This window comes from Netta rufina (assembly GCF_964035555.1).
Source record: "Netta rufina genome assembly, chromosome: 12".
Taxonomy (NCBI): domain Eukaryota; kingdom Metazoa; phylum Chordata; class Aves; order Anseriformes; family Anatidae; genus Netta; species Netta rufina.
The window spans coordinates 13926712-13944670 of NC_140135.1; the positions used below are offsets into that span (position 1 = coordinate 13926712).

Below are 17959 nucleotides of genomic sequence, written 5' to 3' on the forward strand. Positions count from 1 at the left end.
TCTTTGGCTGCTATCATCACACTTCATTAGGAAAGAAATGCCGATACCAAAGAAGCTTTTCCACCCACTACAAACACCTTCAGCAGCTTCCTCTTAGCTTTTACCATCTCTCAAGGACCGCAGATCACAAAGTAGGTGCATTCTTCATATGAAGCTGTGCATCTATTTCATATGGCTTATACCTGTACTTAACAACTGAAATACCATTTTTTGCACATAATTTAGAAGCTGCTGCCTATCCTTGACAAAGCACACAGGGTTCCCAAGGACCATTTCCCTGAAATACCCTTTCCAGCTGCTAGGCTGCTCTGTAGACAACTGCATCTCATGTGGCTTTCAGCATGCCAGGGAAGAAATTCAAGAGTCTCCAGTGCTCTGATCAGACATAAGCATAGGAGGAAAAAGTGCTAATAGAACCTCAAGACAACAACTTAACAGCATCAATCCCCTGGGGAGCTACAGAAAACTCAGCACCATCACAACTGTGGCAGAGTCCTATCAGCACATCCCCACCTGCAGCTCTGTGGAGAGATTGGTGATGCAAACACAGCAATTCAGTGTCACATGGCTGCACGCTTCATCCTGCAACTGGCATTTGTTTCTGACTTTTAACCTCTAACTAGACTTCTCCTGTTACCCCTTGGGTCAAGCATGCTCCTCCTGACCCTACAAAACACTGTCAGTGGGCTCAGTCCTTGATTTCACTTCTCTCTTCTCCCCCAACAACGGGGACCTCTGTCCCATACCTGCATGCAGCAAGCCTCCAGGCACTTTGCCCTCGAAGGTGTCACGACCCTGGACAGAGCCACGGGTTTAACCGCGTGTCACTAATTAAGGGAACGTCTCTGCAGCTTGAGAACTGCAGGATTGCCAGTTCTCACCCTTTCTCGGTCATTCTGGGCTCTGGCTTGTGTTTGCTCCTTTTTTCCCCAGAAAAGAGCCCTCTCAGCTGGGGCAGGAAATGTCAATGCTGGCAGCAATTTAACCCTGCTGATTTCAGAGCTTGTCAAGGGCTAAGTAGCAAGAAGTGATTACGGGATGGGCAGATTTCCGTCTCCCAAAGGCAGGGGCAGGAAGGTCAGAGAGAAAGTACCAGGCTTCAGCAGATGACAAAGGAAAGCATTGGAGCATCCACAGACAAACTCAAATGCAGGAAACATTTCAAGCAGGCAGAAATGACAACCTAGGCTTTTTTCTTAGATTTTCTGATCAGGATGGGGATCTAGAGAACTGCGTACTTCAGGTCCAAAGGAGGGAATTTGAGAAGTGAAGATTTAATTGGAAAACAAAAATGCATATATATATTTTTTAAACACAATCTGAAAAAAGTCTGTGCTTTCAAAATCATACAGTTTTTTACAGTTGTATATTTGGGCAGCAACATGCCTTCTGATCCAATCACTTCTGAATTAAAGTTATTTTCTAGCACCCTGGATCTGAAATCAAGCACCCACAGCTTTTCAATATTCTCTCTTCCTTTCTCCCTTTCCTCAAACTTATGCAAGAACAATACCTTTCTAAATGCATCTCCCTAGCGAAGATGTAAAAATATATAGTATCATTAAAAAGGCATCAATGCTGTACCACTGTAAAGTGCTCTTTGCTCTCCTAATAGCACCATGTGAAAGTGAAAAACAGCTGGATCCTTTAGTAGTTTGTATTTCTCCTTCTGAGGATTCTCAATTAAGAATTTTTGACTTGCTTGTTACAAAAAGCTTTACAACTAATTTGCATTACTTTGGTCATTTTTCATAAAGATGAAGATTTATCCCTCAAGTTAATCCATGATACAAGCAGTTATCCCACTACAACTCTTCAGTAAAAATAATAAGGAAGCCAAGTCAATAGAGTCATTATCTAGATCTCAGCAGAGCTGGGCTAATCTGTATGTAATGTGGGAAGCCCCAAAACACAACCACAAAGCAGCAGGCATAAAAGCATCAGCTTTTAAACTCACGTATAGAACTTCCCACTGTGTCTTGCAGAAACGTGATGTTAGGCTTCCACTGAATGAGACTCACACACTATTAGAAAAGCTTATTCTTTCCACTACTGCAATGAAAGCTTAGGTATTCAGCAGCACAGACCCCTGCTACCACTTCGAAAAGCAGATCTGTTGCACGATCTCCAGTGCAACTTGTGAAACTGAAGTGGAAAGTGCAGTAACTTAATTCTTCATGGAGCAGGAGCTATTTTTGCAGCTGAGTGGGTCTCTGGATAACCTTGCACACTCGAGCAATTAATTCCAGAGTTGAAGGCAACTCTACACTCAAGGATCTTCAAAAGGAAAAAAGAAATCATGGTGCCACCTTGGGTTCATGACTTTTATTCATAACAGATGCAGGGACCATAGCCCTCATGGTACTGTGTCAAGTCTGGAGACGTTTTGATGAATTCTGAGCAGATGGGGCATAAACACAATCCCTCAATCACACACGTTTACTGTCTATCAAGTGATTGCACATTCCCCAAAACCATACTGGGGTTCAGCATTCGGATCTCTGGAATACTTCATCTTAATGGCCTAGCACTGAAAATTCCATCGCCTCCTACCCTTTTTTTTTTTTTTTTGACCACGATACCTGCCACAACATAAAGCAGCCAGAAACAAGCCACCAAATCTGAAACCCCAACCAAGATGTCAACAGACTTTTCCAATGACCTGACGTGGAGGCACGCTTAGCCTGATCCAACACCAACCCTCCCACCCACATCTTCCCACCACAGGATGGCATCCCTGAGGCTGGAGGATTCTGTGGTCTCATCTATTTTTTTTTTCCCCTCCTTTTTTTTTTTCCTGGCACTTAGGGTGATTCAAACTACTGCCTGCCCTTCCAGCCTAGTGCTTTACTGCTCTGCAACCAAGTCGAGAGAAAGTAAACCCCTCTGCTTGATTAAATGATTATACTAAATCTTCTAGCCCACGGGAAATGAACTAAGTTTGTTAAAAGGAAGTCACTTTTTTTTTTTTTTTTATAAATCTTATATAATCACTTTAAGGGGATTATCTAATACACCTGTTCCATCTACCATACAACTCAAACTAAATTACAGACAAATCTAATGTGTAAAACAAACAAACAAACAAACAAAAACACAACAACTCATCCTACTTAAACCACTCTAAGGTGATTTATATGAACAGAGAGGTAAACATTAAGGTGACCAACACAGCTGTTTGACAACCCAAAAAAAGTGACTTAACCATGAAAGTCTGTGGCCTAACTTATGCTGTGTGTGTGGCACCAAACACAACTGGCTCCTGCCCTGTACATATGACTCCAGCTTACTGTTATCATAAAAGTACTGTTTGTTTGTGCTAACAGCCTCTCCCCATGCCTGGGAGCAGGGAGCAAATCATCAGCTGCTCCGTAAGATGCCCATGACTCGTTGTAATTTCAGAGCTATATTAAGAAGAAGTTACAGTCATTATACAAGCAAACATGGTTATTTCCACTGCAGATGGTAGTTAATTTCCTGCCTGTTGCTGTTCCATAGACAGGAGGACAAGCACCAACAGGGGAAACGTCCCTGCTGCTGGACTGCAACACAGGACAGTGGTGGCCAACACTGTCCACAACCCTACCACACGATGCACAGCTGGGCTCTCCCCACCAACAGATGGAATTTGGCCCCATCTCTGCTCAACTATCAGCAACTCATTTAAGTACCTACATAAGAGTCAAGTGCATGTATCACGTTCTACAGAACTGGGACAACACAAAGATTTTACCCACAGGAAGTCCATGGGAAACAGGCATAAGTGCAAGAGGGAGCTCACCGCAGACACTTTGCTGATAACATCCCTTGCGACAGCAAGGCCCTGCGCGAAGGTGCGGGCCGCCACAAATGCTCGTGTCACTTGTAGCTTGAGCTTGCGCGGCACATCCCCAAAGGGCTTCAGCTGCTCCGTGTACTTGCTGACACACTCGAGGTACTCGTCCGTGAAGTGGTACTGTGGGTTTACCAGCCGGAACATGCGCTCCAGCAGGCGTGCCCAGAACTCATTGAGCATCTCCTCTAGGTTGACGTTGCCACCCACATAGTACCGCTTCAGCTCCACGAAGAGGTCCTTGAACAGCTCCGAGTTCTGCATGTACAAGCGGCCGTACGTCCTCACGAACATGTCGTTCAGCGACTTCTCAGCATTTTCAAGAAGTTCTTTGAAGAACTCTACAAAACAGCAAAAGAAGCCATGGTGAACACTAGCATTGGGTTGCGCATTTGCACACTGCTTAACTTGAAAATCCAATGCAATGAAACCATCCTTGAAATGAAATGGATTTCAAACAATTTCTATATCAAATTCTCAAAGGATTTCTATATTTCAAAATTATTTTCATAAATAAATGATTCTCAGAAAAACCCTGTTCCCAATCCTAAGACTCGGGTGAGTGAAATGTCTTTTGATCCATACTAAAAACCATAACAAAAGTCAGCAAACTGAAAAAAACAAAAAAAAAAAAACAAAAAAAAAACCACTTTTTTACATTACCTTTAAGATGGCTAAAAATAACTTATTTTGGAGCATAATGTTATCAGAAATCAAAATGTGTTTTGCTTTAAAACAGCTGTTTTGAACGAAGTGCATCTTTCTTTTCAGTTACTGTTGATTCATTTTATGGAATAATCATAAACCAGCCTAAAAAAAACTAACAAGTTTAATACATTTTTAAAAACAGACCCAAAAATCTACCTTTGGGTTCTTTCTCCTGTCTTTCAAGTTTGTCAGATCTCCGGGCAGGGCCTGTCTCCAATTATGTAATTGCTCCTGATTGCAGACAGGGCTTCATATGTTTGTGGCAGTACAAAGAAAGTGCAATTAAGTGAGAATTTTCTCAAAATCCTAAGGCTGAACACTTGACACTGACAAGAAGGCCAAGAGATTTTTCAGATGACAGAAAATGGTTGGGGGCCTTGGGGTTTCATGGCTTTCAAAAAGCAAACCCCAGCTTCACTTCACTGTCCGAGAGCACCAGACAGACCGGTGCCGGAGAACAGACACTGCTGAAACACCATCACTGCCTCTTGGCAGTGCCACACACACCTCTGACGCTGGTAGTGAGTTGAGCCAATGACATCTGGCCAGGTCAATTTAAAGAATATTCCCCACCAAGTCAGGGCTGCCAAAACCTCGACACTTGGGGAAAATGCTTTGTTTCTGACAGACGAAAGTGCAGGTATCACTGAGGTAGTTTGGACACAGAGAATAAGCTGACCCACACCACCACAAACGAAAAGGAATCCTCCTCCCATAAAAGTGGCAACAGTACAAATAAAGAAAAAACAAATAGCATTTAGGTAGCTCTGATGAAAAATCACCCACCCTACTGGATAGACTTCACCTTGGATATGCAACACAGAAGAGTTAAAATGAAAAAACAGGGGAGGGGTCCACTAAGTCAAATTCATTTGGGCCATTTTGTAACAAAACTCAACATTATATGGGCGTGGGAAGGAGCTAAGGAGACCAAGAGTGAAGTGCCACAGGGACTTCCATCATTCTGGCGACCAGCACACACTCCTCATAGCTGAGGTTTTCCCTGCCTACCCAACAGGATCTGCAAAACTCCCCCCAGGCAAACAGAAATCATGCAGTGTGGGTGCCTGGTGCTCACCATGTGCTCCCAGCACCCAGGGTGCAGCTGTGCTGCTGCCCCACGTCGCAGGGATGAGGGAACCAGTTATTTTATGCATGCCATTCACAACTGAGGATTCTGACCTCTGCTTTTCTGTAACTCATATTCAATAAATATTTTTTAATAAAACATGCCTCTAATTTTTTTTTTAATCCTCAAAGGAGTAATGTTTAGAGACAGAAGTTGTTAGAAGGAGGGGGTAATATATTCTGGCGCGGTGTGAATTTAAACCTTGTTAAAACGTATTAAAAGTATGCTGAAGTTCACATTTTAGTGCTTCAAAGTGCTCCAGTACAAACAAAGACTAACACAGAAAACATTTTCTGGAAAAACTGAAACATTCTTCGAGTTCCTGACGAACAAAGTCATGGGGCTTGGTGGTTGACATAGCTGTATATAATGCAGCCTCTTAGGAGCACAAGAGAAATGATCCAGGGAAGAAGAGATTGATTTCAAACACCCGACACGTCCTCTGTCCAATATCAGCAGGAACCTCCACTTTCGTTCCCATGACTGGCATTTCCTCTCCAGGAAGATTTTTTTCTGTTGAGTTTATACTACAGAGATTAGCTTGGTGTATATTAATTTCTAATTCACTTAATCATTGTGAAGGCTCACTTCCTTCCTTTGCTCAGACCTTTTAATATCACCAAATAACTTGTTTATTTAAACACTTTAGTACCAGGCACAAGAGCTGGCAGATGCATCAGCAAAACTCTTCAGCAAGAATTATATTTTGAAATGACATTGATGTGAAATCTATTATTTTCAACTGTCAGTCAAAAGGAATCCAAATGAATGTTTTAAGCCAGGAAAGTTATAATCTTGATACATCCATTATTTTATTGGTTACAATCCAAACAGAAAGTTGAATAAACTGATCCAAGCTTTAGATCAATTCATCTCTTTGCAAATTTTAATCTAGGCTAGAACCAGGTATGTTCATTAATTATCCTAAAGCAAGAACACTAATTAGCTGTTAATATCTGTGCACCTGCAGTCTTAGAGACAGCAGCTTTTACTTGCTTAAAAGGAAGGTAAATACAGGAACTGAAAGTTTCCCACCAGAACCAGCCACGTCTAAAACCCCAACACAGCATTGCTGAAGGAAGTACCATGTATGTGCAAAACTGTTTCTGGCTTGAGCACCAGCAATCATTTTCATAGTCAGGAAACACACATTCAAGTGCCACTCCCCAGCTCAGAAGAGGAAAAGGACAGAATAGCCTCCGTGTTTGCAACACAGAGCTGGCATTTGCCCTCCTGCCCTGCAAAGCTTCCCCTCAGCATCCTCAGCACAGCCCAGACTGTGCCATCTGGGGCATCCTGGGACTGGCATGGGTGGCTTGGCTGCATGAGGCCTCACTGGGCACATGGAGGCTCCTGGGGTGGAATGAGAGGTTGAGATGCCAGGGAAGACAGCCACTGAGCACGGCACTATGGCAAAGGGTGAACCCCACACCAGCAAGCAGGGATGGACGAGCAGCAGGACATGTGCAATGTCTAGTGCAACGTACGGTCATTGCATTAGCACTCTTAACTCGGTCAGCAGCAGGGATTAAATGGTAGATACGTGTTTTACTCTGGCTGTTGGCACATATCAAGTCTGCAGCCTCAGTTTCTGTCCTCTATCTTAAAGAAATCAGCTTTGGCACAAAGGAACATCAAACTTTTATCTGCATAAACCATGGGCAAAGACATCCGCAGTGAAGAGAGGAAGTTACACTCTCCAAAAGTCCTTTTTATGACTTAAATGCTAAACTGTCTAGTAATTCACTCCATCTAATTAGATATTAATTCGCCCCTTCACAGAAACAAGCTGATTAGCAAATGCCAGTGTAACCCAGCATTAACCTTGCCACCACAAGAAGAAAAATGGCAGGTTCCTCTCTTACGTCTTGACTGTTTGCTGGGTAAAATAAATGACCACCTTTCATTTGTATTAGAAGTTGACTTGTTCTCAAACAAAGCAAACACACAAAGGACTCGGTTGCTTATTTTACAGCACTGTAAAAGCACGTTTTACAGCTGTGTTGCAAGCAATCTGTACTCATTAAATTATCACTCTGACAGGCTTCCTGTGAAAAGCTGTCAAATGCAAACATTTTTCACAGACGACAAATCATACTTTGCCGGTGCTCTCTGAGACTCTGCTATCCAGAGAGATATCAGGCTCTCATTTGCCTACCAGTTATCTTGCTTAAACTCACAGACCAAGGGGCAGGGGGGCCTCTAACAAACAGGCAAAATCAAGGAACACACAAAATTGGGAAGGGTTTCACAAACTGATTCCCAGGAGCATCAACATGGTTTTCAAGGAAATCTCACATGTCCCATCTTCCCGGTCTCCTAGTTAGTAGTAGTGTGTAGAGTTGTCTGAGTTACATGGAGAAAATTGCCACTTTGCTGGGTTTAATCTTTACAGATACAGGTCACAGGCACGCACTGGCAGGACTGTGGCACAGGCTGGGTCCGCTGGACAGACAGCAGATGAGACACTGGGAATGACAGACAGTGGCACCACATTCAGGTGGGTCCATCAGCTCTGGTCCAACCCATGAAAGACAGAGCTGCATAAAATTAAGGGGCAGCATCTGTGGAGCTCTTACCGATGCAGAATTCCCACAGGAACAGAAGTCACTTGAAACAGGAATCCTCTGCAAGCAGTGTTCCTGAAATCCCACTTATGAGCCACCTCTGCTGATCACTCTGCATTTGGTATCGGTGTTATTCATGACTTTACCGAACACTGCAAACTATGAGGATGTGTATAATGAGCTGTCACCTCCCTAAGAATTCTCAGTGCTGCCTTCCGAGCACCTTACATACTGCTTGTAAATTTATTTCTGCTTGCACGTTTTACTACTTTGCCCATCTCAGCTGAGCCCCACTGATGCAAAACCATCTTCCAGTTCAGGAAGGTGCCACAGAGGAAGAAAACCAGGGCTCAGCCATGCCGTCCCTCTGCAAGGGTACCAGTGCTGCCATCCACAAAATGCAGCTGAGCTGCCCTGTAGGATACCAAGCCAGAAAACCTTTCCTAATACAAAGACAAAACTTTGAAATTTGTAAATAAATCCTCTGGACCCTATGGACTTTGATGTTCAGAGGAAGATGACATTTCTAATGCAGTTGACTTCTAGAGATAGAAAAGGATGTAATCTGCAGTCAGGCAATCTACAGCTCTGGGCTCTGTTTATTCTTTTAACATATTTGAATTTCAGTGTAGAATTTCAATGCCAACACTCAGGGAAAACCTAGGGATGTCATGAAACAGTAAGAAAGACTGGACGTGAGATATATGGTATTTCTGTAATAAGAGTCCTGGAGGAAAAGAAATCCCTGCTTTTAAACAAACCCTCCATAAAAGATTTTTCCACAAGAAGAAAACTTAACCATAGTTACTTGGCAATTTCCTTTTTTCAGGTAACAAGACTTATTACCTGTTTGCAGCTTGAGGGCAGACCAGCCCTGCCAGTAACCCTGAACTGGAGAATGCTGCACCCCCCCGAAGGTGCTTCCACCACCAGAATAATTCAAAACAATCACTTCCAAAGTACGGGTACGTTAGCTATTTGAAAAAACGCAATCGCTCCACCCACTGCAAGACACAGGGCAAATTCCACCTACAGACAATAAATCCACTTCCTTGGACTTTTTTAATCTTGGAGTCATAGGTCTCATCTGAAAATATCCTCCTCTTAGGAACAGACACAATGTTTTCCTATTCCTCGTGCTAACGTTTTCAGATATATTAAGGTTGGATTTTCATATTAGAGGGCTTTTGATGGGAAAGCCCTCTGCTGCAGGGTACAGCTCTACCTAAATCAATGGCAGCTCCCGGAGATTAGAGAAGCACATCAAGGAGGTGCATTCCACTTCGCCCAGAGCCAGCTCTGGCATTTCCTAACAAACACTGGTGATGAAGGCAGAAGCAGCAGGACTACCCGGTCCAAGTTGCCTCCTGACCCCCAGCAGGACCCTGTGCCCTCCAAGGCAGCTGTGCCCCAAAAGGTGAGCTCTCCGGCCTGAACTCACAGCCGATCATCCTACAGTGTGAAGTTTTGCCTTGAATTTCTTCATTGTCAGGGATGAAACGTTTATTTTTCAAACAAAACCTCTTTATGGAGAGGCACAACATTCTGCTTGAGAAACGCTTCCTCTTCCAGCAACTGCAAAGAGTACAAGCATGAGCGAGTGGGGGCTCAGCACCAAAAAGCCCACGTTTTCATCGAGGAGAAAACCTGAACTGCAGTGCAAAAAAAAGGCAGAGTTTCATCCACCTTTGAGTCCGTTAAGCTAATGCCCCCTCCACAGATGCCTGTGTTAGGGTGTACTTGTGTCTTTCCAAATGAAGGTCAGATCTACGCTGCACCTTTCCATTTCCAGTGGCCTTAGGACGTGCTAAATTTCCCACGCACTGGCTTTGCTTATTTTATAGCCATGTTTTCAACTGGCCTTAGAGGTATTCTATTCAGGGTTTCCAAATTAACTATGCAAACTGATACCAGGTAGACGTGCAATTACTCAACACACCTTAAAAACAAACAAAACTAGACTCAAGGACACAGAGGGAATACACTGCATTTTTACGGGCACAGTTAATTAGTTTCAGATAATTTGCCACCCAGCTTTTCAGGTATACTTTTAATATGTTGTCCAGATTATGATTAATTAAGGACCGTCTGTCTTACCGAAACCTTTAATTTGCTTGTCTGTATAGACAATTAAGTTTCCTAGTGTATACGGGAGAACACTGCCACAGAACAGATTAATTATACTTTCCTGTGAAAGGGTTTACTCATAAAAAGCACACCACAGCAAGATGGATTCCTAGCTGAATGTTCTTGTTTGAGCCACGTCCCCAAAGGCTGCGCCACGAGGGGCCAGCACCATCCCCATCCCCACACCCTCACAGACTTTGCATCAGTGGATGCAAAGTCCAACCCGTAGCTGCTCCTGCTATGTGAACAGAATGCAAGCCAGACAGATAGAATGGATTTGGAGGAAAAGGCACAAACGTTCCACAGCTCTTTTCACCTCAAAGTTGAAGCCATCCATAGCTACACCACCTACTCCAAAGGAAAAAGATTTTTTTTTTCCTAAATGTGCCTCATTACTTTTAATATGCCTTCACTTCCTTTATTGCATATACCGCATTTGTAATTTCCACCAGGGAAAAACAAACCATAGCTTAACAACCTTTTTCCAGAAGTGTTGAGAAACCGATGAATACATAGTGTTAACACATTTATTGAATATGAACTCAGGAAGGGCAGGGCAAATCCACAAGCTGTTTCTCTGTCCTGTTTTCAAACATGTGTTAGCACTTACTGACATGGGAAGAACTCTTCCGCATAGTTTGAAGAAATACAGGCTTAAATCATGCCAGTGTCACAGCAACAGCCCTGACATGCGAACCTCAGAGAGCTGGGAAGCACTAGAAAATCTCCCAAAACTTTGCTTAATTACTGAAAGGTTTCAGGACAAAAGCAACAATTAGCTCACAGCCCCCTACGGGGGGAAGAGGGAAGGGGGGGGGGGGGGGAAAGCAGGATTTCTAGAACTTCTCGGGCTCACCAGAAGCAAGATCATTATCTGTACTTCAGGAAATCGAAAGAGCTAACATACAGCCCAAGAGCAGTGCTGTCACACAGTGACCAAGCTCCTTAAAGGAGTAAGGAGCAACAAAGAAGGTAGAAAAAAAAAAAAACACACTGCATGGTATTGAAACTGACGTCTGTGATTCAAGCAGCAAGTAACAGCACCACAAATTCTGTTCCACCTCACAGCCATCCTAAGGAAAGCAGTACCAGCAGAAATGACCTTGGTCCCCTCTCGGTCCATCCCACAGGACAAACCCTGGCTTTGCAGCCTGCTCACTCCTATTCCCAGAAACCTTCCCTGCTTACGCTTGCAGTTCTGGGCCAGCTACAGCGGGCTTCTCCCACTGCCTGCTCCTCCAGCAGAATGTCCTCCATCCTCAGCTCGCATCTCCCTTGTGACCACGACTCAGTCATCTTCCCCAACACACCTCCTTGTCACTTCTCTCCTCTCCCTTGTTCTTCTCTCCCCCGCTGCTCTCCAGTCTCCCCATGACTAATTTTCACCGCACCCAGTCCCCAGTCTCACTGACTCAAACACTTCTATCACTTCCCAGCTGCTTTAGCCTGCTGACCCAAGTCCATTCAGTACCAGAACACCAACCTCCCACCCCAACACAGCAAACGTCAGCTGAAAGATTTTAAAGCAAACCCCTTCAAGCTGCCTCCCACATACCCCATTTCAAAGGAGCCTTCTGGAAAGCTGGGAAATGTATTTCACACGTCTTTTTTTTTCCAAGCCTCCCTTCTTTCAACTGCTGTTGAAGAGCTTGAAGAGGACCTGTGCCACTGAATGATGTTGACAGCTTTCTTGCTGCCATAACCTCAGATCCCCTTGTCTCCTATTTGCACTGAGATCTCTTCCAGCCAGGGCCACCGCTCTTATTCATCTGGCGTGCAAGCAGCTGGATGCTAAGACACTGCAGTCCATTGTACACTGATAAAGCCACAGTACAAGTCAGCCCTGTACCAGCAGGATATCACACTCTCAAGCCCACCACAAGAACCCAAAGCACAACCATCTCCATCCGCATCCAGGGGAGTAGTTCCCAAGACTACACAAGCAATCGGAGCCTGCACATACACTAGGTGATTTTCTCTAGGAGGAAAAGAGAGTTAATTTTAAACAGACAAACAATAGCTCATTGACTGGTTGACAGCAATTAGTAACCAGAGAGCACCAGACACATTTCCTGTAGCGAAGTATAAAGTGTGCTGCCCAATCTTTGTTTTCTGAAAAAACAAAAGGGGTAAGAGCAGTTTACCTGCAATCTTAACATCAGAACCGCTTGGACATGAAATGGCAGAAGACTGTTTGATCCCTCTAAGCCCACAGAAAGTGGCTTTGCCCATTGTTGAACTCTTCATTCAGAAAAATCTCATCCCCTGCACACCTCCATGGGGCAGGAGGCTCCTCCCCCCTTGAGATATCCTCCCCCCAAGGATGCCTTGACCTCATCATCCTTCCAAGCCTCCCCACACAGAGATCTGGTCCCCCTCATTGATAGATGAGCATTGCCCTTCTCAATAAAGAAGAGGAAAAATCACAGTGGTTTTGTACCTTTTTAAAAGATCTCCAGATGGAGAGAAGCCAGTTAAAGAAAAGAAAGAATAAACAAACTTCCACTATACAGAGAGCAGAGAAAGCAGACAATTTGTTTCATTATTGTCAGAGTGAGTGGGAAAGGGCAAATAAAAGCCCTCAAGTGGGACATTTTAAAGAAACTGTGTTGGTGGTTGCTCTCTCCCCGTTTCTCCTAAATCACTCCACCCCCATCCCAGACAAGCACAGGTCCAAAACCAAGCCTGAAGGACTGGCTCTCAGTAGGAGGCAACTGCTTCTACTGCAAAATGCAAGGAGTCTTCCCACCATCTTCTGCCCTGTTTGGTGTGAGGTTTGGTGCCATCCTTTTCTGGAGAGGCAAGAATGAGGCTATGCCTTTGCCTAGACATGAGTGGCAGCAAGACAGACAACACTGCTGTGTTATTTGTATGTTAACGATGCAGTCATCACCAGAGCCTTTGCCAGAGGAAAGGTTGCAATGGTAGAGCTCTCTCCACCAAGTAGATTTATTCAACAACACAAAAGCCACATGGCTCTTGCACAAGAAGCATTAAAGGTCCACTACACCTCCAGTCTCCCTCTGTGAAAGCCCTGCTACACCGAGACTCCTGGGAGCAGCCTTATGCAGAGCTCATTGCACCAGAGCCAGCATGAGGCCAGCGGGTCCCGCAACACGAGGGGTCCTGGCACATGAGCAGCATGAAGCCCCAGTTCTCTGCTCCTGCAGGCAGCTTCCAATAAAAGAGTTAACAAGACATTAAGGTCCCAAAAGGGCAGTTATTTTGGTAAGGCGGAGAGTCCTGATTGTCTGCCAAATTCTAACTATAGGAACTGGACACCCGCGGGGTTCGTCTTTCACCATTTGCCTCCGCGCCCTCTGGAACAGTGGGAAGGAGACCACTGAGACAGATGACAGTGAAGAAAGGCCACCATGAAGGGAAAGCCTCCCCTCTACCCTCAGGACAGAGGAGGGCTCTCCTCCAGCACCCTGCCTGCACACATGCTGTACCCACCGCACAGCGCAACACAAAGCCACACCAACACCACACGTCATCTGCGAGGAGGCGATGGACCAGCAGCAGCTGCTCTGGTCTCTCCCCAGCTCACCTATGCTCCTGCTCTCTGTCAGGACCACTGAGTTAGCAGACAGGGTGCATTCAAGCCCACAGGAGGGTGTCAGCCCAAGACACCCACTAATTCAGCCTACTCTTTATACTCACTTATACCATGTGATTAAGTGAGAAATCAAGAATTTGGGGTTGAATGCAGTTAAACTCCCAGAGGTCCCAGCATACCTCCCAGCCAACTCTGACCTGGAGACAGCAGCTGGGAAGCCAAGGGTTATCTGAACAATATCTAAATAAAGAAATTAGATTAGAGGTTATTTTTTTCCCAGATTCAACCAGAAACCACCTCTTTCAGGGGGGCTACGTCCTACTCTGCTTTCTCAAAACCTACAGAACACCTAAAGGCACTGACCCACAGCCAGCCCCAAATAAATAACCCCCACAGGACCCAACCTGTGACGTACTGCATTACAGGGGCCCCTCCAGCCCCTCTGCCTATCCCTTGGTGGATGCACCATGGCCTCACACACCCCTTTGGGGACCACTGCCCAGCTCCTGCTCAGATTCTCTTTCTTTCCACTCAATTTTCCCGCAGGGGTTTCATTTTACACTTCCATATTTGTTTTATCTTAGATGTTAATGGGAAAGTCAGAGGGGAACAGGGAAGAGCAGAGCAGAAATGGGACACTCAACATTTAATAGCTTCCCAGATGCTGGCTGGGGCTGAGCAATTCTGAAGTGACAAATCCTGTCGCTTGGGCACAGTGAGCACCAAACCTACTGTCAGCCCAGCCCACTGTGCGTTTGCCTCCTTATGGGTGCGTAATACTCCTACACAACATGGGAAGCAAAAGCTTGCTTGCCTTTCCTAAACCCAGAGCACATAGAAGAAAGGGATGAGACTTGGTTTAAATGAAACAGCTTCTTAAATGCAGTGGCAACAATAAAACAGCCAGCACTTCACAGACTCAAACCACCACAGCAGTCATCTACCAGACCCTCTGCTCGTGGGGTCTTGGGGATTTGTCTTCCCCTCATTCACCATTCAGTCGCAATAAGCCTACAAAACATCACTTCTTCCTAGAACAGGCCTGGCACAACAGTTACATCTTCTGAGAGATTCAGTGGGTGTCTTTAATTAAAGAATGAAAAAAAAAAAAAGCAACCAAAGAACATTTTATCTCGGTAGCAACCGGATAGCGGAAATGCTGAAGAAGAGTTATCTGCTGCTTCCTGCCCCTACTCCAATTCCTCCAAACAGCTGAGCAATTTCTGTTCTGGTATTCACCTCGTCTTCCCCAAACCACTGCTCTCCTAGCACAGCCCCCAGCATGGAAAACTTCAGCCTGAAAGGGCAATGGAGATGAAAGCTCAAGTTTAATAAAAGGGACTGAGTATTTACACAGCCTTAATGTCACCATTAATCCTTTTAACATTATTAAACCTTGGGAGAGAGAAGAGGAGGGACACTGAGTGGCAAAGAAGAGATGAAGCAAGAGATTTTAAACATTTCTCCCTACTTTTTTTTATGTATGTCCCTTACTGCTGAAAATATATACGTTGCTGCTAGACTGGGATTGGGCTAGCAATTTGAATTACAGGAGAGAACCCTGGGAGCATACAGAACTGTACTGTAAGAAAATATGCAAGATACTGGACTCTAAAGCTTTGGTCTTCTCCCAGTGTCTGCAAACCAAACATGCAGAGAAGGATCTGATGCTGTACAATTACGTATTAGGAGCTGAAGTGATTTCTGGTCAGCCATGTGAGGACAGAATCAGAAATTTGTTTGATACTCCTGATTAAGAGGAGATAATCCACTGCTGAAGTGTATGGCTTTGGTGTCAGATCAGAGCTATTCTGGCAACCATTAGAAAAGCACGCAGAGCTTAAGCAACAGCTGATGCAAACACTCCAACAGCCACAAGGCATTACAGCCTCCATCCAAAGGACATGCTGCCAACTTCAACTGTCCTTTTACGTTGGCAACTGCTGCAAAGGTCAAGCACATAAAGGAGGCAGCACAAGTTTGCCTCTCCTCTCAGACCTGAGCATCAAGGCTAAGAGATTAGCAGCCAGGGAACCTACACCACAGATTGCCAGAGAGCTGGGGGTCACAGTTGCTTCTTGTCACACGAGAGCTGCAAGTGCTGTCACCAAAGCACCCATGATGTTGCCCTGCAAGAGGAGTGGTTGTTCCACTTGCTGAGAGACCAGTGAAATCAAGGGAATTTAGGTCTCCACAATAACTCATCTTGCCTGTTCAGTCTAGCCACACAGCTTAGATGATTTCTTGTTAAACAGGAAGATGCATGGCTGATTTTCTGTCAGCTTTACTTTCATTTGAATGGATTTGGCTACTGCTAATGAGGTAGCCCTAAAGAGCTCCAAATGCTAAAATCAAAGCAAGGGCCCATGCAAAGGAAGAGCTTTGGGAGGGATCATGTACTTTTCAAATCTTATCTCCAGAGGTCAGGACACACACATAGGTCTTGATCATCTCCCTCTCCTCTAGGCTGGAGCCGTTACATCAAAGTAACTGTCAAGGTACTTCAAATTGGATTCGTGTCCCATTCAACTTCCTCTTTCCAGTTACTTCGACTGAAACTATCTTTAGAGTGCACCAAGATGCAAAGTTACACCCAAAATACAATTATCAGGGGCATCAAACTGGAAGAAAATCTTAAAGCAGTGTCCCAGCAGTCTCCCAGCCTCCACTCCACCCAAGGCTATCATTAACCACTTGGATAAAGGAATAAAGGGATCCTTGCAGAGCCCATAAAGGAAAGGATTGCCACATCCTAGGGGCAGAAAAGCCAGACCAAACTCAGAAGTGTTGGAAAACTGTAGTATTGGTCCAGAAACAGGAAAAGGAATGCCCCTCCCAAGGGACATATGACAAGGAGAAATCAAGCATGCAAGGAAAAATCAGAACACACCTGACCAGCTGACCAAGCATAGGGACTGTAGTGAGGAAACAACCACCTCAAACAGCCTATCAGTCCACAGGAAGCTCTTTTAAAACAAACATGCAAAAACACCAAAGCAGTCTAAGCACAGCACTCCAAAAGCTTGCCAATTTTTTGCACGGAATTGGAGAACCTCCGAGGAAGACTTCTCAGCCACCACCAACAGTGCTACTGGGAACTGAGTGCATTCAGCCTCCAGGTGACTCGGTCAGTGGGAGGGAAGCAGTCTTGATTAAAAGTCTTCCAAGAGGTAAATGATAGAGGATGGTAATCAGTTAATCTCTTCTTCTACCCCAGGTAAGATTAAAAAAAATCCCTAAATCAGCTTTGTCTACAGCAAACGAAGATTTAGATCTGATATTATCAAATGCTCAAAGATGGGCCATTAGGCTTTGGGACAAGTTGAGGAGGTTGCTAGTTCTTCATTAGTTTCATAAAGGGCAGAGAAACATGCTTCAGGGACAGGCTGGGTACAGCAAATCTAGCTTCCAGGAACAGGATCACAGCATCCCCTTCCAAATTTGCCTTTCAAGGACTCCCAGGGTTAAGATCAGAGGAGCCAGTGTTGAGACCAGCAGCAGGCATGCTGAGAGGTGCTGACAGAAGCAGCACATAGCACAAACAGAACAGCTTTGCAGGGCTCCCTACCAAAATCTCCCCCATTTTGAAGCATTCCACTTTGAGAGGTATCCAGCTTAGCCTTATACCCCCCTGCCATCAAGCAGCCCTGCAGCCATCTCTCACCATAAAAACAAGCAGACACACCTAACAATACGTCTGCACCACGTCAGAGATGCTAATACAGTGAACTGGGCATGCTCTTTGTTTTCAGTGCAGCATTTTAAGCAGCCTTGTCATTCATTTAAGGTGAAGCAGATGCTGTTCCTCTGGCCTCTTTGAAAGGGCTTATCTATGGGCTGGATTTCATTAAGTGTCTTGTTCTGCGTTTAATAAGCTTGCAAGTCTAGACACTTAGGTTCTTTCTCTATCACCCCTTTGGTGTACCAGCAGGTAGAGACAACAGAGGTTAAGAGGGAAATATTTAGCTGGTAGATTTAGATGCTATCAAGATGATTGCATAATTTCATTTTGACTCATTGCAATTTCACACCCAGGG

At 44.8% G+C, this 17959-nt stretch overlaps 1 protein-coding gene across 1 annotated transcript in view; it reads right to left on the minus strand.

Annotated features, from left to right (window-relative positions):
- GPC4 (glypican 4) overlaps window positions 1-17959 on the minus strand; it is a gene marked incomplete at its 5' end in the record, with an annotated part of 81352 nt that overhangs the window by 32254 nt on the left and 31139 nt on the right. Inside the window, one exon of the mRNA XM_084294049.1 lies at window positions 3782-4173. Coding sequence (XP_084150175.1) covers window positions 3782-4173 — 392 coding nt within the window. The remainder of the gene's footprint in view (window positions 1-3781; window positions 4174-17959) is intronic.